At 53.7% G+C, this 23,611-nt stretch overlaps 1 protein-coding gene across 2 annotated transcripts; it reads right to left on the bottom strand.

The window, feature by feature from the left end:
- Positions 1-1,954: 1,954 nt before the first annotated feature.
- On the bottom strand, positions 1,955-10,563 carry CHST3 (carbohydrate sulfotransferase 3). 2 transcript variants are annotated; one of them, XM_050976558.1, is made up of 3 exons: positions 10,436-10,563; positions 4,370-4,574; positions 1,955-4,223 (listed from the first exon to the last, which is right to left on the bottom strand). In XM_050976558.1, the coding sequence occupies exons 2-3, from the start codon at positions 4,504-4,506 to the stop codon at positions 2,993-2,995; spliced, it is 1,368 nt and encodes a 455-aa protein (XP_050832515.1). In that variant the 5' UTR covers positions 4,507-4,574; positions 10,436-10,563; the 3' UTR covers positions 1,955-2,992. The 2 variants fall into 2 exon arrangements, with proteins under 2 accessions (XP_050832515.1, XP_018779431.3); XM_018923886.3 differs by lacking the exon at positions 10,436-10,563 and adding an exon at positions 4,840-5,087.
- Between the last annotated feature and the right edge of the window lie 13,048 nt (positions 10,564-23,611).

Here is a 23,611-nt window from a genome sequence, read left to right on the forward strand (position 1 = left end):
TGTCCTTCCCAGCCTGAGGGGCCAGAGCTGGACACAGCACTCAGGGTGTGCTCTCACCAGGGCCAGGTACAGGGGCAGAATGACCTCCCTGCTCCTGCTGGCCACACCATTCCTGACCCAGGCCAGGAGCCCTTGGCCTTCTTGGCCACTGGGGCACACTGCTGGTTCATGGTCAGCTGGCTCTTGACCAGCACCCCCAGGTCCCTTTGTGCCTGGGCACTGCTCAGCCACACCGTCCCCAGCTTGTAATGGTGTGGCCAGCAGGAGCAGGGAGGTCATTCTGCCCCTGTTCTTGGCACTGGTGGGTGAGTCCAGTGAGTACACCCTGAGTGCTGTGTCCAGCTCTGGCCCCTCAGTTTGGGCAGGACGTTGAGACGCTGGAGGGTGTCCAGAGGAGGCAACGGGGCTGGAGAGGGGCTGGGAACACAAACCCTGTGAGGAACCACTGAGGGAGCTGGGGGTGCTCAGCCTGGAGAAAAGGAGACTCAGGGGTGACCTCATCACTCTCTACAACTCCCTGAAAGGTGGCTGTGCTCAGCTGGGGTTGGGCTCTTTCTCCAGGCAACACTGACAGAACCAGAGGACACAGCCTCAAGCTGCACCAAGAGAAATACAGGTTGGATATTAGGAATAAGTTTTTTACATAAAGGGTGATAAAGTTCTGGAACGGTCTGCCCGGGGAGGTGGTGGAGTCACCATCCCTGGGTGTGTTTAAAAACAGACTGGGTGTGGCACTGGGTGCCAGGGTTTAGTGGAGGTGTTGGGGCTGGGTTGGATTCTAAAAACAGATAGACTGGGTTGGAAGAGACTGGATTCTAAAAACAGATAGACTGGGTTCTAAAAACAGATAGACTGGATTCTAAAAACAGATAGACTGGGTTGGAAGAGACCTCCAAGGTCTCTTCCAACCCAGTCTATCTGTTTTTATCTGTTCTCTTCTCTGGTCCTGGCTCTGCCCAGCTCCTGTTTCCCTCACCGCTGGTTTGCCATGCTCCTGGATTTGCCTGTCCTTGTCCTCTGGACCCTCTCTCCAAGCCCCCAAGTGCCTCCATCCACTGTGGGATGGGAGGGGGATGCTGACCACTCTCCAATGTCCCCTCTTCACCTGTGACAGCTCAGTAGCTACTCACCCCTCATGCTGTTTCACAAACAATTACCCTAAAATCATTTTCTCTGCAGAAGCCAACCTAATGGTGCTTTTCCAGAGGCATTTACGGGGACCCTGTGTCCGACTGCGTTCCCCCTCATGCCGGCTGAGCTCCGTGGGCTTTTCCCAGCGCGCAGCTGCGGAATATCCATCTGACCTCAGCGACCCTGCTGCTTTCCCAGCAGGAAGCCTACAAACAAAACCCGATTCACTCAGCAGCCCCGGGGCTGCTTGTGATGCCGAGAGCTGCGTGTGAGGCGGGGAGGAGGCTGACGCTCTCCATCGCCTGTGAGCGATGAGGGTATGCCAAAAATCTCCACTTTTGTGTCCTTTCCCCATCCAGTTGGCACCGAGCACCCTGAAATCACACCTTGAAGCCTGCTGCTGCCCTGCCCTGCTCGGAAAACCTCCGCAGCCGGATGGCTGCCCGGGGCTCCGCTGCTGCTGCTCCCCGCCGGCCGGCCCCGCGCTCCTCAATGCAGCCTCTGTTCTCCCTCTTGGGTCAAAAACGCGGCTTTTGTGAGCTCAGCCCAGCCGCAGCCCTGCTCCGGAGCCCCAGCACGTTCCTCCCGGCCGGCAAAGCTCAGCCCAGCTGTGGCCGGCTGCCGCCTCGTTTCATTTATTTATTTTTGCTTTTGGCCAACAGCTCTAGTCGGGGAGAAGGGGACATGCGGCTGCTGGGACCCCTCAGGGCTCGCTGGCAAGCCCGAGGTGGAGACAACCACTCTCCACCAAAATGCTTGACTTCTCCCTCAGGTGGCTGCCATAACCCAAAATATCTGGGGGAGAAAAAGAATGAGATACAAAGAGGGCTAAAAATAGGAATTTTAATTAATGAAATGTGAATCGGAGGGGGCAGCTTGGCACTGGGTCAACATCTGCAAATGGCAAACACCCTGAAACTCCCTGGGTCTCTACCAGGTTTGGCCACCCATCAGTGCTGTTGGCACGTATTTCTGGGGCTCCCTCGGGCAGGGGACACCCACAAATACTGAGGAGACAGGAGATGCTTTGGACTCTGTGCTGGTGGCTTTGTTTTTAATCAGATAAGTCCGACTCCTAAGAAGTTCGCAGGCGCTGCCACACGGGGGCTGGGGGGGTTACAGCCCGTCAGTCCCCGGGGGCTCTCCCGAGATCGGACAGAAGGACACGTGGTGGTCTCCAGCTAAAATGTGACCTCTGTTCTGGGTGTCTCCTTTTGTGCATGTTGTGCTGCTCTGATTTTTGGGCTTAGCTCCTTGACCAGCCTCCCCCTCCTTTTCACATAATAAATAAATAAATTCACCTGATATGCAAATACACAGGGAAAAGAAGAAATAAGCCCAAACCTCCAAAACCAAGTTTGAAGAGCACCAAACCGTAGTCACCTCATTTTGCTGTAGCCCAAGCGCCGTCCAGGGCTCTGTGGGCACTTTCCAGTCTCTGCTGGTGTATGAAGGCACTAAACCAAGAAGGTCTCCGGGCGCTTGCTGGCACCACAGGGATTTTGTCCTTGTCCCGTCCCAGCTGGCATGGGGGGTGGCAAGGCAGATGTGCTTGGTCCTGTCCCCCTCTGCTTGCCATCACCCTCCTCCTCCTCAGTGCAGCTTCGGAGCTGGAGAGGTGGCCCTGTTGCCGACCCCACCGCCCCTCACGCTCACCATTTCCCCATTCCCGGAGAAACTGTGTCATTCAGGCTCTGCAGGACCCTGGGGCCAGCTCTACCAAGATGCTCCGGCTCCTGGGGCTGCCACTTGGCAGCAGCGAGGAGCATTTTTGGGATCAGGAACCCCCAGGTCGCCTCCGGACCGGCCGGGAGCACGGTCGCAGCCCCTCGTTCCGCCCCGCCGCCGCGGCCCAGGGCCGCTACGTGACCCAGGCGGGCTGTGCCTCCTCCAGCAGGCTGAAGGAGCGGTTGGCCAGCGCCGCGGGGCTGCTGGCCAGCTTGTAGCCAAAGAGCCGCATGGCTGGGCCGCAGGCGTCCTGCACCACCTGCGCCAGCTTGAAGGGCATGCTGAACCGCCACTTGTCGAACTGCTCCGAGGAGTTCTTGCACGTGGAGTAGACGCCGTTGCCGTCGGGGGGAGCCTGAGTGTTTTTGCCGATCCACTCCTCCACCTGGCGGGTGAGGGGCAGCCCGGCGAAGCGGAACATCTCCCGAGCCTTCTGCAGCGGCGCCCGCGCCACGTCCTCGTAGCGCACCAGCATGTAGCGGCCCCGCAGCCAGCCCGGCCGCCGCAGCCCCAGCTCCGCCGACAGGCGGATGCTCTCGCAGTTGCCCCGCAGGCGCTGCACCTCCTCCTCGCGCAGCGGAGCCTCCCCTTCGGACGCCCACTTCTTCCAGGTCTCGTACTTGCCCGAGAAGGCCACCATGCGCGAGGCCAGGACGGCGCGGGGGTCCCGCACCAGCTGGATGATGCGCAGGTCCAGCCGGGGGTCCTCCACCAGCGGCTGCAGGAACTCCAGCTGCCGGATGCGCACCGTCTTCAGGGCCACATGCTGCTTGCGCCGGCACGCCTCGGCCGCCAGAGTGATGTTGAGGGGGCCGCAGCGGCGGTTCTTGCAGTAGTACTTCTCAAAGACCTTCTTGGTGCTGGGCGTGCAGACGGGCTCCTCGCACAGCGAGTGGCTGGAGCCCCGCCGAAACAAGAAGGGCGTCAGGTGGCCCTCGGGAACCGGGGAGATGAAGTTCTCTAGGATGTAGAGGTCGCAGAGGAGGAGCTGCTTGAGGACATCTCGGTAAACCAAAGCTGAGCCCACCGCGCTGGCTCCCCCAGGTAGGAAGTTCACCGTCTTCTCAACATGCCAGAGGGGCTCAAAGAGGTAGAAGATGCTGCCCTGCTGGTTGAAGAACTCCCCGACAAAGGAGGAGCCAGTGCGGGTGGTGGCCATCAGCAGGACGTGCCGCCGTGGCCCAGGGTCCCCGTTACCTGCCAGCTGCAGGGTGATGTTGTACAGGTGGGACCTCAGCTGGGAGAAGGCAGCGTCCAGCTCCTGCAGTGAGGCCAGAGAGCCGTTCTTGGCCGGTGCTGGGCTCACCTCCGTGCTGTTGGCCTCTGCCAGTGCCTGCGGGGACTGCTTCAGCTTGTCCGACACCCTGTGGGGAGACCCAGCCCAGCCTGGAGGACAGCGGGACCACCCTGCATCCCGCCGGGGGACTTGGGGGGCTCCTGCTGCATAGGAGCTCAGGACTGGGGGAGACGGGCTGCAAACCTTGGCGTGGTTCAGATGCCCACTGCCTACCTGGAGATGAAGTTGTTCTCCTTCTCGATGATGACGAGGCTGATGACGAAGACCAGCAGGACGGCGTACTTGCTCTTCATCTTCAAGCAGTGCAGCAGCTCCCGGATATCCTGGGGCAAAGCACGTCGGATCTCCATGGGGAGCACACACAGGTCCCTTCTGCACGCCGGGAAGGTGTCTTGGGCTAAGGCCTTGCCAGCCCTGCCTGTGGGGAGAAGAAGGCTCAGCATGGCGAGGGTCAGAAGCTGGCAAAGGCTGGACAAGAGCAGTAAAAAAGTGGAAGCTCCTCCCTATTGCCCCATCCCACCCCTGAGGAGCAGCTGCCTGAATGCCCCATCGGCTGCTCCTCCTCCTTCCCAAAATATATCTGCCCGACAGGATCCCTTCCCACGCTTCCACCAGCCACCCCTGCCCATCCTGAAACCCAATCCCTGCCACCCGACAGCTGCCTGCTTCCCACTGGCAAAAACCTGTTGCTGCCAGCGAGGGAGCCTCTGGATCATCCGGATCTTTGGCATATGGTGGCTCCCAACCTCTGGAAAGGGGAGGCTTGGAGGCTCCACTGTAGGGCCCCAGTGTGGGGATGAGCAGCTTCCGCCTCCCCCAGCATGGCAGCAGCAGCTGCTGAGCCTCGAAAATGAAACCCAGAGAGTTTTCAGGAACAACGGCGGGCCGGAAAACACTGCTGCTGCCAGTCCCCCTCGGGGAGTAGAAAGCTCCGGGGGGAGGTTTTTGCCAAAAAAGGGAAGAAAAAAAAAAAAAACACCACCACCCAAATGATGGTGCAGCTGCTTAGTGTGGGATGCAAAACCAGGAGACTTGGCATCCCCGCCCGGCAGAAAAGAGCCGCCCCCCCAGCCTCGACTTCACCGCCTGAACCGGAGCACTGCTGGAAACCGCTCTGAGTCACACCAAACCCACACCCCAGCTGGAGATTTTGGGGGCCACAGCTGCTTTTTCAGGCTCTGGGGCAGGTCCCCAGTGTGCAGCTTTACACCCCTAGGCTTTGCTGGCACCTGCCACCTGCCCGTGGTGACGCCGTTCGCTCGTCCTGCTTTCTTGGCCAGACTTTTGGTGACTCAGGGAAAGTCTATTTAGCCACACTGACAGCCCATCCCAGCCCTGCTTTTGGGGTGAAGGAGGGGAGCCAGGCAGAGCCCCATCCTTTGGGGGGCCCCGGGGTTTGCTGGAGGGGAGATGCCCCGGCCAAGCCTCAGCATCTGCAGCCCCCGGCAGAGCGTGGAGCGGGGAAGCCCTGCCAGGCATTGCGTCACGTCGCAACCTCTTCCGCGTTGTGCTCGGCCAAAATGTGCATTTTTTAGGCCAAAATGTGCATTTTTTTAGGCCAAAATGTGCATTTTTTAGCGTTGCTTGCTGAATCTCCCTTTGGCTGGGAAGGAGGGACCATGGGCAGGAGGGGTGGGATGTGTCCCGTGGCTAGGGCAGCACCCCAGCCTGTCAGATTCCCAGTCCTTTCTGTGTCAGAACAAGGAATTTCCCAGCTTGAGCAAAGCACAGCTCCCGAGGCTTGGCTTCCAGCCATCTCCTTTACAGCAAAACCTTCTAAAAAGAGACATCCACACCCACGCACCCAGGAAACTCAGGATTTAGTGGGATGCAAGGACTCTGGAGAGCCCTGGCAGCCCCAGAGCCCTCCCACCGTGGTGCCCCAGCTCCCCCCTTTCAGCAAGCGGCACCGAGATCCCCGGCACACGTGTGTGCGTGTGTGTGCTTGTGTGTGTGTGTGTTTTTAACAGCCCTGTTAGTTTAGTTTGTCATCACACCGCTCCTCGGGGACAGGCCAGCAGCCGGGGCAGGTGCCTTTCACCAGCCACCCCTCATACCCCCCTCCTCGGTCGTGCCCCCTCGATGACAGGATTTGTCGGAGTATTTGAGCAACCGAGAGAAAAAAAATCAAATATACAAAGTCCTCGGTGTGCGGCCGCGTCTCAGAGTCACGGCATCCCAGGAGGTGGTGATCTGCATCCCTGCCCTCGCCTGGGGCTGGGGACAGTCCCCACGCACAGGGGATGGCATCAACCGCTTCCCCAGACAAATCCCTGGGCAAAGCCAGCCCCGGTTTTCCCCCTCGAATGCCCCCAGCTGCCTGACCACAAATGAGCCACAGAGCAGGAATTATTCACAGCGGTGACACAGAGAACCATGTCCGGCAGCGCTGGCAAAACCCTCATTCACAGGCCCGGGGCAGACATCATTCATTAAATAAACAACCGGCTGCAAATCCCGCCTGGGAACCGCGGGGCGGCAGCGACAGGCACGGAGGCCCCGTCAGGGCTGAGCTGAGGGGCTGGGGACATGTGGGTGACCTGGTGAGGCTGCCTGGCTCAGCATAAAGCTCAGCCTAAAGCTCTTCCTTGCTGGGGCCCGCATGGCACAGCCTGGCTGGGGCACTGCACGAGCATCAAGCGCCCCTTTGTGAGGGGAACAGAGGGGCTCTGTGTCCCTGCACGCTCTCCTCCAGGGCTCTGCTGGGATGGGATGGATCAGGAGAATCATCAGGATGCTGCTGCTGCCACCCCAGGGTGCCCTGCCAGTGTCCACTCCCGGGGAGTGCACCTGTGTGAGCAGACAGATGGATGGACATCATCCCTGGAGACTGCAGGCAGCGTCGTCTTGCTCTCCATGTCCCAAAGCAAAGCGGAATAATTTCCAGGAATGCTAACCTGAGATGCTGCAGAAGGCAGCACCCACAGCTCAGATGCTGCTCCCTGCTTTTTCCTATCCCGCAGGCTGGAAGTGCTTTTCAATTCAGCAGGGATAGATGCAATTCCCATTGCAGAGATTTATGGATTTCCCAGATGAGTTAAAGCCAGAAAAGGAGCTTTTTTTGGGTGATGTTGGGGATTTTGTTCCCATGCAAATCTGCCTGGGCGGGATCCACCACTACCAGCAAGTTAACTTAACCTTGCCACAGCAAGATGGAAGGACTTGGACAGTAATGGAGACACCAAATCAAATCATGCCAGTCTGCTGGAGGAAGTTGATTTGTGTGATGGATGTTCCCACTGGTGGTGCAGGTGGGGTGAGAACAGCAGAGGCCCTGTTGGAGGAAGGAGGGGAGGGATGCTCCTGTCACCCTTCTGCAGGGCATTCCACAGGACTGTCCGACTGTCAGAGCAGAGCAGGGGTTTTGAGCTCTGTTTTGGGAAAGGGAAGGTTTTACACAAAGCCTTGGGGCTCTCCTTCCCCAACTCTGGCTGCCCTGAGCCCCCACCAGGTGAGATCCAGGAAAGAAAGGTGCCTGTGGCTTCCAGGGGCAGCCAGCTGGAGGTGAGATTGGATGAAGTCACATTTTCCTCTGGTGACTCAACAGGCAACAACTGAGCTCTGGACACAGAAAGGCAATGAAACACCCACATGCAAGAGTTCCCGAGATCCTTCTGACCATCCAGCCCCCATCCACTCCCATGCATCCCTCCATGGAAGCCCACAGTGACCTGTAGCTGAGCTCGCTGCCCCTGGCACTGCTGCTGCTGCACTGAGTAATTCCCTCTATGGTTCTTTGCTTCATCAGACTTCATCAGACACTGGGATCAGCAAAACACCGGGGTGGAACAACAAAGACATAAGGAGCACGAGCTTATCTGCTCTCCGTGCTGCTCTTTGTCTGCAACTTGGGAAAAAAAAACCCTTCTGTATTTACTCTTTCAACTATTTCCGCTCCCAACTTCCTCCCGAGGCTGGCCTTGGGAAACGTGCCACCAGAGTTTCCCACTTTGCTTTCATCTCCCAGTAATTTTCATCCTGGTCCTGGCTGTCCTCCAAGGCATGGCACAAGCACAGCGCTGCTTCGGTTTGCCCTGCGGCACAGCTAAGGAGCCTGTCCAGGCAGGTATCTTTTGGTTAAAAACATGTCTAGTCAAGCTAAAAAAAAAAAGAGGGGAAAAAAGTCACCTCCTACAATGTTTATGAAGTTGCTGAGAATAGTCACAATCCTCATCAAACTGAAGCCTGGAAAGTGCCCATTGGAGGAGAAAGTTTGGAATGGAAAGTCCTTCTGACTCAGGAGCAGCAGCAGGAGCAGTGCTGGTACAAACAGGCACCACTGGACCAACTTTGTTTTCATTTCACGAGCTCTCAAACTCCAGGTGCATGAGGCTGTCCCTGTCCACTCTTTACTATCCCACCTGCTCTCTGTGATGAGCCAGATGAGCTGTCCTTGTTCCTCGTGTCCCACTGTGCAGAAGGGTGTAGAGGCTGGTGAGGGGACAGTAATGTTGGTGACACGACCAGCACAGGCTTCGTGGCCAGGACAGACTGGTCTTTTCTCTCCTTCACCTTGGTGGTGTCCAAAGAGACCCCAAGAGTTTTCTCCCGACCCAGCAGAGAGGAGAGCTGCTGCTCCTGCCCCTGGTGAACCCGATGGGGCTCAGAGACATCAGTGCTGGGCATGGGGATAAAACACGTGCATCTGCCAGGCAGGGACCAGCCTCTGGAGCTGGATCTACACCAGGACCCGGCTAAAACACCTTCAACCTTGAAACCAACCCGCCGGCAACCACAGACACCGCTGGGGTGGGGTTTGCAGCACCACCTGCAGCAAAGGTGAGCAGCTGAAGGCGCCGAAGTGCTGGGCAGGGAGGGGGGCTGCAGAGCAGACCACCAAGACGGGTGAGAGGACGTTTGCTCGGCGCCGGTGGCACAATGCCGGCTGCTGTGCTTGCCGGCGGCCCCCGGCCACGCCGGGAACCGCAAATGCCCGACCCTGCGTCAATGAGCCCTTTCTTTGGGGCACAGAGCCCACGGTCCCTCCCACCGCCCCACACTCCTTCCCCTCGCCTGGAAGCTCCTCGGCCAAACCCACCCCAAAAGCAGGGATACGGCGCTCCCTGTGCCCGCCTCTGCTCCCCTTTCAGCCCGAGGCAGGCGCCTGTAGGGCTCAAGGGATGCAGAAGGGACTGGTGGCAAGAGATGTTGGCGAGGGGACAGTGACCTGTGCTCGAGTCAGCACAGGGAGACTGGGGCTGTGAAATCGAGCCGTACGCTGAAGCAACATGGCAGATGTGGAAAAATTGCAGAGTTAAATGCCTGTCCTGGTGTAGCGTTGTAAATCGTTGGCTGTGGAAAAGGAGACGCTTTTCTCCAAGCACCAAAGCCAGGCTCGGTGCAAAGGCAGTGGGGCGTGGGCAGCTCTCCCCAGTGTGGCGGGGAGCAGCTGCTGAAATCCCGGCAGGCACTGAGCGGGGGATTCTGCTGGGATGGCCTTTTCCCCCCAGGGTACTCCCATGTCATCCAGGGCCCGTCTGGGTGTCAGAGTCCCAGCTCCGGCAGAAATGTCCCTGGCTCCCGGGCGCCGGGAGCCGGCCGAGGGCCAGCGTGCCGCGGTGGCCCCGGAATAGGAGGGGAAAGGGTGAGAACAACTTTCCAGTGCTCCCTGGTAGGGGCTGACAGGACGGATGATGCAACTCCGGGATGGTTGTGAAAAACTCTCATTTTCCAAAGTCTCCTTCTGTCTCCCCAAACGCGCTCTGCTCCGGACGGAGGCTCGGTGCTGCCGCTGCAGAGCTCGATCCTATTCCACTGATTTTATTTTTTTCCCCCGTTTTATTTTTTCCCCGAAAGAAAGGCACGGGGAGAGCTGCTGAGCAGTCATGTGCTGGGAGGACTTTCGGCAGCGGGGTGCTGGGATCGGGCTGTCCGCCGAGGGGAGGGAGGCAGGGGAGGAAGGGAGGCACCGCCGGCGCTGCCCCGCTGCGGGAGCGGGCGGCGGGGGGCCCCGCACCGAGACAAAGGAGCGGCCGAGGCCGGAGGGCGCACAAAGGAGCCGGCGGAGCCCGGGGCCGCCCCGCGGGGGGATGCGGCCACCGAGCCCCGGGCTCCCCGCCGGCCCCGCTCCCCCTGCCCGGGGCGGGGAGGATGAGCTCGGGGCCGCGGCCCCTCCTCGCACGCCCAACTTCCCGCAAGTCCCCGCCGCGCCGGGAAAGACCCGAGCCCCGCCGCCATCCTCCCCCGAGCCCCGGGGCTCCCGCTGCCCATCTCGCCGGTCCCGGCCCCCGGCTGCGCTCCGGCCCCGGCCCCGTGGGTCCCGACCCCCGCTGCACCTACCCGGCGGCGGCCGCTCCTCGGGGCGAGCGAGCCCGGTCCTGCCGTGAGGGAGGAGAGAGAGAAACGGGTCCCCTGCTTTTCTTCACGGTGCTGTCATCCTCCCCCCCTCCCTCCCTCCTTCCCTCCCTGATTCCCTCCCTCCTCTCTTCCCTCCCTCCTTCCTTCCTTCCTTCCTTCCTCCCTGCCGGGGCAGCGGCGGGGGGAGCGGTCCCGGCGCCTGGACGCGGGTCCCGGGGCGGGGCCGGGCAGGGTCCCCGGGCCAAGCCCCCCTGATCCCACCCCGAGAGCTGCCGGCCCCCGCCTGGGGATGGCTGGAAGGGGCCGCCCGGGTGGGAAAGGGGGGAAGTGGGGTCTTGGGAGCACACAGACACCCTGTGAAATTATCCCGTCTGGGCCAAGGTGAGTATCCTCCCGGGCACCACGGGGTTGTAGGCTTTGTAGGCATTTGGGCTGTAGGCTTCCTGCCCAAAGCACGGTCACACTGGGGTGGTCAGGGCAAACCTCCAAGGATGGAGCTAGTACAACCTCTCTTTGCTCACTGCCCGTACTGGAGAAACTGTTTCTTCTTCTATCCACTCCAAACCTCTCCTGCCCTGGCTCTCACCATCCCATCAAGTGAGGAACCTGGCTCCATCTCTGTCACCACCTTGTGGCAAGGTTCCTCTTTGTTCTCCTCAGCCAAAACTGGCTTCAAGGTCAGCACCTTTCTCCCCAAACTCCACTTTGTCCTTACACAGGAGCTGTGGAGGGGGTGGTCCCACCGTGGTGTGCTGTGCTGGTGAGGTGACATCTCTGTGCTCTAAGAGGGCAGGGAGTGAGAGCATCCTACTGGAAGCAGCCCAGGAGCACTGGGGACACCGGCTGTCACTGTCCCTGCAGGGCAGGCTTAGGGTCTGGAGCATTAAATCCTACAGAAATGGCTGTTTTGGCTGAAGTGCAGAAATTCACCCAGCTCCCTCAGAGCTCTGTAATTTTAGACACCAAGGAGCTGAAAGACATCTGGCTCTGCAAGCAGACAGAGATCCAAAAAATGAGTCCCCATAAAAACTTTCAGCCTTCTTTCACATTCCTGGCATAGTTTTTCTGCTACGCATGTGGCATAGACAACAAAATGCAAGTTTTCTTGGCATTGAAGTGTGATTATCAATGTTGTTCATTGCTCCTCAGTGGCTTCCTGTGAGCCAAGGTGATGGAGATGGGTTTGCATGGAGAGTGCCAGCAGCTGGTGGCACAGCTGGTATGCAAAAAGCAAGGCAGGAAAGCCTGGGTGTGATGTTCATAGCCTTCCTTCCTTCCTTCCTTCCTTCCTTCCTTCCTTCCTTCCTTCCTTCCTCCTTCCTTCCTTCCTGCCTCCTTCCTTCCTTCTTCCTTCCTTCCTTCCGTTCCTTCCTTCCTTCCTTCCTTCCTTCCTTCCTTCCTTCCTTCCTTCCTTCCTTCCTTCCTTCCTTCCTTCCTTCCTTCCTTCCTTCCTTCCTTCCTTCCTTCCTTCCTTCCTTCCTTCCTTCCTCCTTCCTTCCTTCCTTCCTTCCTTCCTTCCTTCCTTCCTTCCTTCCTTCCTTCCTTCCTTCCTTCCTTCCTTCCTTCCTTCCTTCCCTTTTCCTGGTTTTAGCAGGCACCCACAGCCAGTGGCTCTGCAATCCAGCTGCAGATAGTCAGAACATCTCTGATAACTCCAGGGCTTGGTTTCTGCAGCTTTGCTGATGGAGCTGGGGTGAAGGGCAGTGTCTCTGAAGGGAACTCTGCCCAAATGAGGCAAGCCCAGGGCTGGCAGGATCAGGCCTGTGTAGGCTGTCAGGTTGATCATGTCAGAAAAGAGCAGATAAGTCTGGCTGGCCACACACCTCAGGGTGGGGTTTTGAGATGTGATGAAACATTTTTAAGCTCCTCGCTTGTTATTTCAACTGGAACAGGGCATTCTGCCTCATTTTTTGTGGGCAAAAATCTTGGCAAAAATGTGATACATAAATAATTTTGAGGTGAGGGCACAGAGAAGCTGGTGGGCAGCTGAACACTCATACAAGAGGGTGTCACTGTCCTTGTAGGATGCTTTAGTGGCAGTCCGGGGGTGGCAGGAGCAGAGGAGGGACCTCCCCTCGCTGTGGGGCACAGCCTGAGCCCGGGGCGAGCTCCCTGCCAGGAGATCTTCCTGCTTCATCAATAATGAAGCTGGCACGGGGAGGAACAAAGTGGCTTCTGCACCCCTCGCACTGCCGAGAGAGGCGACGGCAGAGGCAGGGAGTTGCGTTTCCTCCGCCCTTCGCTTCCCTGCGGGATCGCATTCCCTCCGCCGCCCATTCCTCCTCCCCAGGGATAACACAGACGCTGCTCCTCGCTCCCTGCGTTGCACAAGGGCGTGGAGGCAAAGGAGCAGTCCCCACAATGACATCAGGAGCAAGGAGAGGGCGACGTGTCTCTATAGCAACCAGGATGCTCTGGGTTTTCGGGGAATAACCAGCAGTTGCTGGTTAAACCAAGCATCTGCCGCTGGTTTTACACCCTCGGTTCAAGTTGATGATGTGGGAGTGACCAGGTCGGGCTGCAATTTAAAAAAATCCTCCACTGTTTTTTCCTCTGTTAGCACCAGGGCAGCATCTCATTTTTATCACTGGCATGGTAAAAAGCACTGTTCCATCTCGTAGGATCTGCTTCAACAATTTGGGTATAAAACAGAGGTAATCAGTTGGTTTTTGGGTGGTAAAATCTACTTAAGGGATACAAAATTGTGTGGAAATTTGAGTTAGTCTGTAGGGAAGAGAATGATTTGAGGTAAAAATGAGGTAATCAACAGGTAAGAAAAAAATTGTCTAGAAAACTTTAGGTGATCTGTAAGGCACAGCAAATATTTTGGGGGTAAGATCTGAGATGATCTGTAGGGGACAGAATGACATTTTTTTGCAATAATCTAGAGGTAATCAGCAGGGGTTTTTTTAGTGGTAAAATTTAGGCAATCTGTCGGGGAAAGAATGAACATTTTGGAGATAAGACAGGTAGCCAGAGGGTTCTTTTGATTGTAAAATCTGTACTAACCTGTAGAGGACAAAGTGAACTTTTGAGGGCTAAATGTGAGTTAATCTCTAGGGAACTCAGTCTTCATCACAGATTATTGCACAATATCATCTTTTCAGTTTGAAAAACATCTCACTCAATGAGCAGCAGGACTGATCCATGTCCCAAACCACTTCCACCTTTTTAAAACACCAGTGGCTTCATCTGCTGGGAGCAGAAAGTGGGAAACCATGCAAAATAAATGTAGGGAGATATCAGGGAATTGCAGACTGGTTTGGGTTGGAAAAAACCTAAAAGACCACCTAGTTCCAACCATGAAATCTCTTTTTCCCACTGTATTATCTAAAGCCCTTTGAGCTGCTAAGAGTTAAAAGCAAATCTCCCCATCTTCAGGGAACAGGCTAACTAGCACTTTCTTTTGGCATAATAAGGCATTGCTATTTCTGCACCTTTTTGAGTCTCCAAAGCTTGTTTTAAACAAACTGCCCCATGTGGATGCTGAGTATGAAAATAGAAAACCCCAAAGGATGTAAATTATTGGCAGAAAACTTTACAATTCCTCCTCTTTTCCTTTTCCCAAAGGAAATTAAACAATTACTAGCAATTTTTCCCACCCTCTGAAGGGTGTGGGTGTATCACCCTGGAGCTGGGAGCAGGGTGTGTGTGGGTGTGTGCTTAGCCACCCCAAGGGCTCCAGTTTCCCACAACCTGCACCAGGCCTTCCCAAGAAAAGCAATTTTCAGTAAAGACTCCCTGGCTATGGGCTGCTACCAGGAAGGTGACAGTGTGAAAATCCCCATTATCCTCCAAGGGCTGAATGCCATTTTAATCACTGATCCACCTGTCCTTGGATTTTTCCTCTTAAACCTTCCCACATAAACCTCACAAGGGAGTTTCCATCCTCTGTGCCAAGGCTGCCCTGCTTTTCCTGTGGAATGCAGAACTAAGAGTTGGAACTTTTCTAGGGTTATTTTGTTTGTTTGGGGTTTCTTGTTTGTTTGTTTTCTGGTTGTTTTGTTTGGTTGGTTTTGGGGTTTGTTTGCTTGCTTGAGTTTTTTGGGGTTTTTTGGCTTATTTTTATGTTTGTACGAATAATTAAGCACTTCTATTCCCTCCTACTGGGAAACCTCTCTCCTCGTAACCATCAGCGGGGTGTTCCACTCTCTCTGCCCCTGATGGGTCTCGTGTCAAAGAAGGCTGTAAAGAAGCCAAGCTTGGAAACTCCGTGTTTTCAGCCCGTTTTCAGAGCCCTGCGGTGCAGCTGCTCCTCTCCCCGCGCTCCTGCTGCCACCTGCCGACCGCCCCCTGGCCCCTGTGCCAGCCGGTCCCAGGATCACAGCCGCATCCCTGGAGCCTTGGCTTTGGAGGGTTCCTCTCCCAGGGAGCCCAGCTCCCCCCGTGCTTCCTGGCCCTGCAGGTTGGAGGGGGAAAGCGAGCGCTGCCAGACCCCACATCGGCTTTTTCTGTTCCTCCTTCCCCATCTCTTCCACGGATTAACCCAAAAAATCTCCTGGCTGCTCCATACCTAACCCTTGTCTGACCCAGCAGTGCCTGTTCCTGTCTCAGCCACTCTGCTGTCCCAGACCCCATGCCCTGGTGCATAGCCCTGGTGCTTCAGCTGTCACGGGGAGGGTGTTGCCATCAAGAAGAACAAGCAAATTGCCCACCAAGAGGGCAGCAAGCCCAGACAGTGGCCCTGGTGACAGGACCCAGGGGCTGGGGGAGATGACAGCCAGCAAACAGCATGATAAGGGCTGTTCCTAAGCCAGCAGGATTTGCTGTCTGCTCAGCACCCAAGGAAGGAGCTCTGCTCTCCATGGAGAACTGATACTTGGCCAGTTTTTATCCAGGGCCTGTGGAGGCTGATTTCTCATGTCTGCTTTCCTGGCTGTCTGGCTTGTGCAGCCCCAGCACATCCCATAGCTGAGCTCTCCAGAGAGACTTTCAGTGGCTCTTTCCCCCTCTTTCACAGCAGGTGTAATTAAAACAGGCCTTCATAATGAGGGTGGGAGCTCAGTGGGAACTGAGGTGCTGACAGCTGATGTGATTTCGACTGAGCTTCACTCACCCTACCCTCACTGCCTCCTTCAGCCCCCCACAAACATGGGAAGAATCTTCAAATGACCCTGCACCTCATTTTCTGTTCCTTTTTCAATTCCACTTCTCTAAAACTGCTGAGGGTGAAATAAAGAAGTTGGTTTATTTTTAATCGTCACAAACGCTTTCCAAACCTGCAAAGCAAAAAAAAATTCACTTTTGACATGATGAGAGCAGCTGAGCCAGGGGGATTTCTGTTGAGAAGAGAAGCTGGCAAACCTTAAAGCAGTGACACCAGTAGAAAAAGCCTCTGATGTCCCCTATCCCAGCAAGGCCAGTCTGCTGCTTTCCCAGGTGAGCAGGAAGCCTTGTGTTTTCTGATTTGGCATTTGAAGCTTCTGTCACGGAGGAAAAAAGGCAAGTGAGAAGGAAGGGGGGGTCACATGCAGGCTGCAACTGCATTTGTACCAGTGTCATTGGCTCTGGAGCAGCCCTGCAGTGAAAAAATGCCATCGTGTAGCTGTCAGCATCTCAGCAAGGTCAGCAGCATCCTCAGCTGGGTAAAATCCCTGTCTCCCTGTGTTGCGGTGTTGGGAGGGTCCCCAGGAGGAGGTGAGAGATGAGAATTGACTCCAAGTTCTCAGAAGGCTGATTTATTATTTTATTATATGATATGATATTAAATTAAAAGAAATTATATACTAAAACTATACTAAAGAAAGAGAAAGGAGCCATCAGAAGGCTAAACAAGAATGACTAATAAAAACCTTGGACAGACCAGAGTCCCAACAAAGCTGGATTGGGATTGGTCATTAAGTTAAAACAATTCACATGTTGGGTAAACAGTTCTCCAAGTCACATTCCAGAGGAACAAAACATGGAGAAGCTGAGGCTTCTCATCTTCCCAGGAGAAGAAATCCTGTTGAAGGGATTTTTCATAAAATGTCATGGTGACATCCCTGCTCTCTACACACATGAAAAGTCCCCATCTGGCCAACCCACTTTCCCAACACACCATTCAAGGAAGGGAATGCTATTTAGGATCAACCAAGTGTATCTCCTTTTCTTTCTGACCAGCCTGTGTGTGAAGAGAAATCCCCAGCAAAAAGGAGTTGATTGTGCTAAATGGCAGCAGTTACCCACTCTGGGCTTCAGTGGGAGAGGAAATGTCTGCAAAATGGTCACTTATCTCATTCTCTGACCTCCAAATAGAAGGAAGTGAGAACCACCTTGTAGTGGAAAGTTCTGAGCACCTAGAAAACCCAAGGAGTGACTCAGGTTTTTGGGTGCTGAGCTTTTCAGCCGGCGTGCCCACTGGGTTTGACTTGGGAAGCACCACACAGGGCCAGACACACAGAGCAAAGCGTGGTCCCTGCTGCAGGCTGTCCTCCTCTGCTCCTCACCCAGAACGTCAAGAGTCTTAAGAGTATGGAAATAAATTCTGGCAACAGTCACTTGCTAATATCTAAGCCAAACCCTTGGTGTCGAGATGTTTATGAAATGGTGTGGTTTTATCAAGGTGTTCTCAAATGTTGATGAAATCTTCAAGAAGCCCTAAGCTGGAAGAGATTCCTCATGCTGAATGCTTTCATCAGTGAGGTTTATTGGTGCAGCTTATTTCCTTGCCCTAATGGGTTATTTGTATCTCATCTTTTTGTTGCCCTGCCAATCCATGGGGTGCTTAAATCCACCTAATGCAGGGGAAGGATCATCTGTGCTTTCTTTCTGTCCCTGATACAGGTTCCCTCTCTCTTCCTTTGTGAGACCTGCAGTAAAGTGAGCCTGTAATCTTACCTTTTATTGCCTTTCCTTTGCAGAGGGAGTTTAGAGTTGAATTCCCCTGATCCTCATGATATGGCTGGATCAGGAGCTGACCAGGTCTACTCAATCTGTCCCTGGGGAGGGAAGCAGCAGGAGCACATGGCCAGGGGGTGAGGGGAGGCAGGGAAGCCCCTTCCAGCAGCAGCTCAGGCATGCAACAGTTCCACTAGGAATACCTCTCCGTGCTCACACCACCCGGGTGGCTCCTGATAGTCCCTAAAGTCACCTTCTGGCCTTGTGGAGATAACATCTCTGCCTGGAGACCTTTCTGGCTTGGTGATTAACCAAATCCTCACTGCTTTACACACAATGAGGACATCAGGACCTTTGGAGCCTTGCTCCTACAGAGAAGGGCCTTTCCAAAAAGGGATCTGAAACAAAAGCAGAGCAGATAAGGGACAGAGAACCAGTATCTGCCCAGAAGCCTGGGGAGTTCACTGGGACATCCATGGGGTCAGCCAAGCCCTGCAGCAGGACCTCTGCAAGGTCCTCATCTAGGAAATGGCACTGCTGCATCCTGGCAGCCTGGAAGGATGGAACTTGCTTCTCCACCTCGGCTGCTCTAGTTGTGGTGGGTCTCATTTGAAAGGGAGGCTATGGGATGAGAGACAGTGTGTGACAAGGGCAGCACCCTCCTGCTAGAGAACCCATGGGTCTCAGGGAGAGGGCAGGATGAGCCCTCCAAGATCACCTGCTTTGAGTGGACACCTGCAGGAGGAACCACTGCTGCCAGCAGGGAGGCTGTCACTGGAACAGCTGCTCAGGACAAGCTGGGGAAACCCAGACACTTTTACTGGAAATCACTACAAATTCCACGTTTATCTCCCTGTTCCTGTCATATAAACCTGTTTGCTTTCTAAGCTTCCCTGTGAAACAAGAGCAGCACAAACCTGATAATCCTCATTTTTATTTTAAAAAAAACCAAAATACAGTTTCCAAATCTCTTGGGGTTAATTAAGTCTCATTTACAGATGGGCTAGCAAGGATAGAACATGGTTCTGGACCTTGTCCCACTAAAGGAGCACAGAGAGAGACCAGCTGCAGCTGAGCAAGAGAATTACAACCTGAGGGGAAGCAGCTGTTGGATAAGTTTTCAAAGGCAGTTGCAGTGGCCTGGTGAGGGGATATGGGGATGGTTATTTTCCAGCAGGGTTGGGGTAGGTGCCTTGGATTGGTTTTTCTCCCTGTCCTTCCACAAGTGCTGTGTGTGACCTAGTGTGTCAAGCCAGGAATACCATGTGCTGCTCTAGACAGAGTGGGTTTTTATGCCATTTTTTTTTCTTCTCTCTCCTCCGTGGGCTCAGCCATGCTTTTGTTCTGCAGCTGAGTGGGTTGCAGTGCCCAAGGTTGAATGCTGACTCCTACGCTTCTCTGCCCTTCCCTAGGGAAGGATAAGGAGGGTTTTGTTTCTCCTTTGACGTTCACCATGGCAAACACAGCTCAGCAGAATGCTGAGTTTTGCTCCAGCTATTTCCTGGCAGTAGCTGAGCTTGTGTGGGTACCTGATGCTGACTTTCTTAGGGCCAAGATTAACAAACTGAGGGTGAAAATAAACTTGTACTTTTTTTTTTTTTTTTTTTTTTTTTTTTCTGTGAAGAGCAGGTGAAAAGCACATATGAGGTGATAATCATGGAAACTGTGACTGCCATGGAAAACCAGGCTGCTGGCTGCCACTGTGATTGCCATGGAAGACCAGGCTGCCAATACCTCATTAGTCAGCACTGCCCCTGGAATTCATAAAGCATCTCTGTTCACTGTGTTTGCTGTCTTGAGGAGATGCTCCAATGTTTCCCCAGCTGCTGTTGGGTGAACAGTGGGAAGGACACAGGAAAGGAGGTTGTTCCAGGGAGTCCTCTTGTGAAATCCAAAGGCATTGAATTGTAGCTGTTTGCCCTCCTTGTGCCATAATCGTGGTGTTTTTTTCCCCTGGAGTGAAATATGGTTTTGCTTTATGAAACTGGAAGGTGAAGGAACCCTAGGAGAGGCTCAGGAAGTTTGCTGTGGGATGCCTGTCAGACTTGGAGCAAGCAAGAGATGAACACCACACTGGGCAACTTGCTCCAAACTGTTAAAATCCCAGGCTTAGCTGGGACAGTGGAAGAAAGAGATTGAACCTCTGGCTGTGTTTTTACCCTTTTGTAAGAGAGGGCAGAGGGCAGCTATTCAGATGCCCATGACTCTGGGTGTGGGTTGTATTCACTGGTATGATGAAGAAGAACCTTGTGGTGGAAGCCACAGTAGCTGCACTTGCCACTTCCCCCCTGTGGCCTTGTGACTTTGATTAATCCCAACCCATGCCACTTTTGGCCACAGCGATTGGCTGCTGCTGCTGCAAATTCACTGAAATCCACAGCCCGGCTTAAAAGTCCTGGGCCATGAGCATGCAGCTGAGGTGAGATCACATGTGAGGAGGTGCTGCCTGAGGCTTTTTGTGACCTAAAAAAAGAACTGTAGACCTTGCAATAGCTCAGAATCCAGTGAGCAGGAAAGGAGCAATCCCTGCCTGACTTATCAGGCTGTTTGTTAAAATGTCAAAATCTTTCTGTTCTGTTCCTCCTACGCATCAGCTCTTAGCTCATCCAAAGTTTTGGATTTCCATTTTGAGGACAACTTACTTGGGTTTTTGTTTCCAGTCCAAACTCTTTGGTTTTGTAACTTCCTCAATATTTAGTGTCTTCCTTTTTGCTTTGGATAATGAGGGAAGAGAAAGAAGGTATTTCATCAGAGAATGAAACAGTGTGAAGAAAGCTGGGGGGTGGGTGTGTTTCCTCAGCCCAGTTCCTTACAGTAGCCTTTGTAGCTGTTCTCTGCTACAAACTTTTATTTTTCCTGCAGAAGCTGTAATTCTTTATGCTTTTCCTTAAAACCTCCTTTAGCTCCTGGAGTCCCATGATTTTCTAATCACTTCTGTGTGAGCCCAAATGAGTCACAGCAGATGGAAAACACTGGCTGGCAATGACCTTCACTGCTGAAAAAGCCCTAATTGTTAAAAAAAAAAAGCTTCTAAGTGTAATCCTTGAAAAGCTGCAAAGCAGAGACCTAATGAAAGAAACTCAGCCCTCTATTTTCTATATATTTTTGTTTTATATATTGATATTGAAATATATTTTAAAATCTATTATACATTTTGAGTTTTTTTCTTCCTGGATAACCCAGATGTATAGCTCAAAAGTTTTTTGGGGTTGGGTTAAATAGTATTTAGAGAAACATATTATTTTACATTTATGAAAAGAAACCCTGCTTCAAAGGTTATGGCAGAGATTTATCTGGCTGCAATCTTACTGCTTATGACCCTGACAAGATGACACAATGGGAGCAGGAATAGAATTCTGCATCTTGGTGTATATCCTTTAAAACATTGATGAGCTGGTGCTGCACTGTTGATTCCCTTGTATTTAGGAGGAATCATCTGCTTTTCTGGCAACTCTCTTGCTGTTCCAGATCTTGCTAGAGCTGGTCAGAAATCCTGATTCACGAGGGCAAGGCCTTTATGATGCTCTTTGTGTTGATGTACTTGGTTTGGAGTATCAGTTGCCTTGGGATATGGTTTCCCTTGAAATAGGAGTCTAATCCCAGTAAGTAGCACCTAAAATGCTGAGGAAACCTGGAAACAAAACACAGCTTGTAGCTAAAAAGCACAACTTGTGACAGCTGACAAAGGAAACACTGAAATGAGAATTAGCTGCAGTGATTTGAGGTTTTATGTTATGCTTTGCTTGGAAAATCCAGTGTACTTGACCCCTTTTGATAATGAAGTTGTGGCTGAGCTGAACGTGGGAAGGAATGCAGCCTGTGACCATGCCAGAGTTAACTGAGAGCTCTGTTTGGCACAGCTGCCAAGGCGGGGGGAATGGTCCTCGATGCTGTCACCCCATGGAGTTCAGACAGGAACTGGATCCTACCAGAAAACTGCCTGGGGAGAGGAAGGAATCACCCCTAAAGCTAGATCAGCTGCTGGGCTCAGCAGTGTGGGATTGCTCGTGCTGATGCTGGGGCTGAGAGGATGAAAATGTGCAGGGGAATAAAATCGTAGCATGGTTTGGGTTGGAAGGGACCTTGAAGGCCATTTTGTTCCAACCCTCTGCCATGGGTAGGGACACCTTCCACTGGACTGGGCTGCTCCAAGCCCTGCCCAACCTGGCCTTGAACGCTTGCAGGGATGGGGCAGCCACAGCTTCACTGGGCAACCTGTGCCAGGGCCTCACCTCCCTCACAGGGAAGAATTCCTTCCTCAAATCTCACCTAAAGCTACTCTCTTTCAGCTTGAAGCTGCTGTAGTCTTGCTCTTGCAGCCCAACTGGCTCCTCACGTGCTGCTCTCTGCACCCTGGGCTGATTCAGGCCCCTGATCCAGTCAAGAACCATCTGTTTCTGTGGGTCAGGGATGGGGTTTTTTTGGTTGTTTCTTTTTTGTGTGTGTGCCAGGAGGAGCGGGACAGGTCCTGCATGCCCTGGCTGCTGCAGGTGTTGCTGAGCTGCAGCTCTGCCCTTGGATGCAGTCCCTGCAGCGCTGCCATCCCATTTGGAACATGCTCTGGTGCTTTCTGCTCTGGGAAGAATGTCAGAGCAGGAGCTGTTTCTCTGCAGCCTAGTGGTGAGGAAGGGTGGGTGTGTGGGGGTGCCTGTGCCCACTCCAGCGGGACCCACGAGCCAAACCATTTGGTGAGTCACAGGGAGGCAGCTCTTGGGCTGGAACAAACTTCAAACATGTTCAAGGCTCTGCACGAGGCTGTCAGGCTGTAATTTGTGGCTGGCTTTGCTTCTCCTCCTCCTCCTGCTGCAGTCTGAGTGGAAATGCAAAAGAGTCTGAAAGGCAGGCTGCTGTGGAAAATGCCTCTCTTTATTTATTTCACTTGTTTTGGTTTTTTTTCTTTTGCAAAGAGAACACTTCTCCTGCAGAGCTGGCTGTGGCTGCAAAACCAGAGCCCGCAGGGGCCTCTGGCTGGCCTCCAGGGATTGCCAAACAGAGATTTCTCACGTGCCCCACTTATGCAAAGCAGAGGACTGGGCGCCAGGAGGGCGAGGTGACGTGGAAGGAATTTGTGTGCTGTAGGCACGACAAAACTGAGCATCAAAACCAGCCGGGCTCTGGTGCTGGCCCAGTCCAACTGGTTGGTAGGGGAGGGAGGCAGCTGCAAAGTGAGTCATGTGTGCAGGAAAGTCCCTCACTTGGCTGCAGCTTGCCAGGCTCTTCCTACTCACTTTCTCCACTCCGAGCACATGCCTCCCAGAAAATGGGGCTAAAAACCAAGTTTGGGCTGGGGAAGGCCTGCTTCTCCCTCAGCTGCAGCCAAGTGACTCAGCTGTATATGAGTACAGACAAGCCACGATTCTTCCTGAGAAGCCCCATCTGGTACCTTATCTGGGAGGTTGATCTGCAGGAAAAACCCCAAATCTCAGCAGAAGCTCAGCAAAAGCAGAAGGTGGTAGGCAGACAGTGGCTGCAGCTCATGCCCTCAGTGCCAGTGTCACATCTGTGAGCTGGACCTGGTCCCAACAGGCTGAGATATCCTTTGGAGTTTCCCACTCTTCCAAACATTCACAGCAGACAGCTGGTGCTTGAAGTCTTGATGCCACTTTATTAATTCAATTTTTAAGTGAGGAAATTAGCAGGCAGTATGGCAAGACTGGGAAAGCTGTGTCATGGAGACAATTTGTTAATGCCAAATATTATATGCTGTCTGCTTGAGAGATGAAAAAAATAAAGGTCCCAAATCAATGGGAATTGGCAAATCTCCAGGAAAACCTGGGCTAGCCTGAAATGCTAACAGATTGGGGGTAGAATCTGCTAGCTCCAAGCTACTCCTTCCTTCCCCCGTCCTTCAGCTCCCAGAAGAAAAACACCCTGCCTGCTGAAATAGCTCTCCAGTTCCAGACAGTCTTACTTAACCTCCTTTTAAATATCCTTCACAAAGCTGCTTTTTTTTTTGGTGTGTTTTCCCAGGTTAGTAGCTGGCTGTTGGTTAGAAGGTTGAGGTGCCTCGTCAACACTTTATGTGCACTCATGAGATAAGGGCAGCACACTGAGCCCTGCCTAGGCAGGGTGGCTTTAGAGCCAGAGTAAAGGTTGCTTGTTTAGTCTGGCCAGAACTGGGGGTGGCTTTCTGCCTCCTTGATTCAGTCTGGGTGCACCTGGCTCCAGTTTGGGAATTACCTAAGGACCTGGCTCCCGATGGAGGTGATAGCAGAGGCTCTGGAGGCTTCAAATGAAACTGTGTTCTCTTGTGGAGGGGCAAAGGTCCTGTGTGAGCATCAAGTTCTCCTGATGTGGTTTGTGAAGAAAATCACAGGAACTGGGGCTTCTTAGCTGGGC

The sequence above is a fragment of the Serinus canaria genome, chromosome 6 (assembly GCF_022539315.1).
Source record: "Serinus canaria isolate serCan28SL12 chromosome 6, serCan2020, whole genome shotgun sequence".
In the NCBI taxonomy this organism is placed as follows: domain Eukaryota; kingdom Metazoa; phylum Chordata; class Aves; order Passeriformes; family Fringillidae; genus Serinus; species Serinus canaria.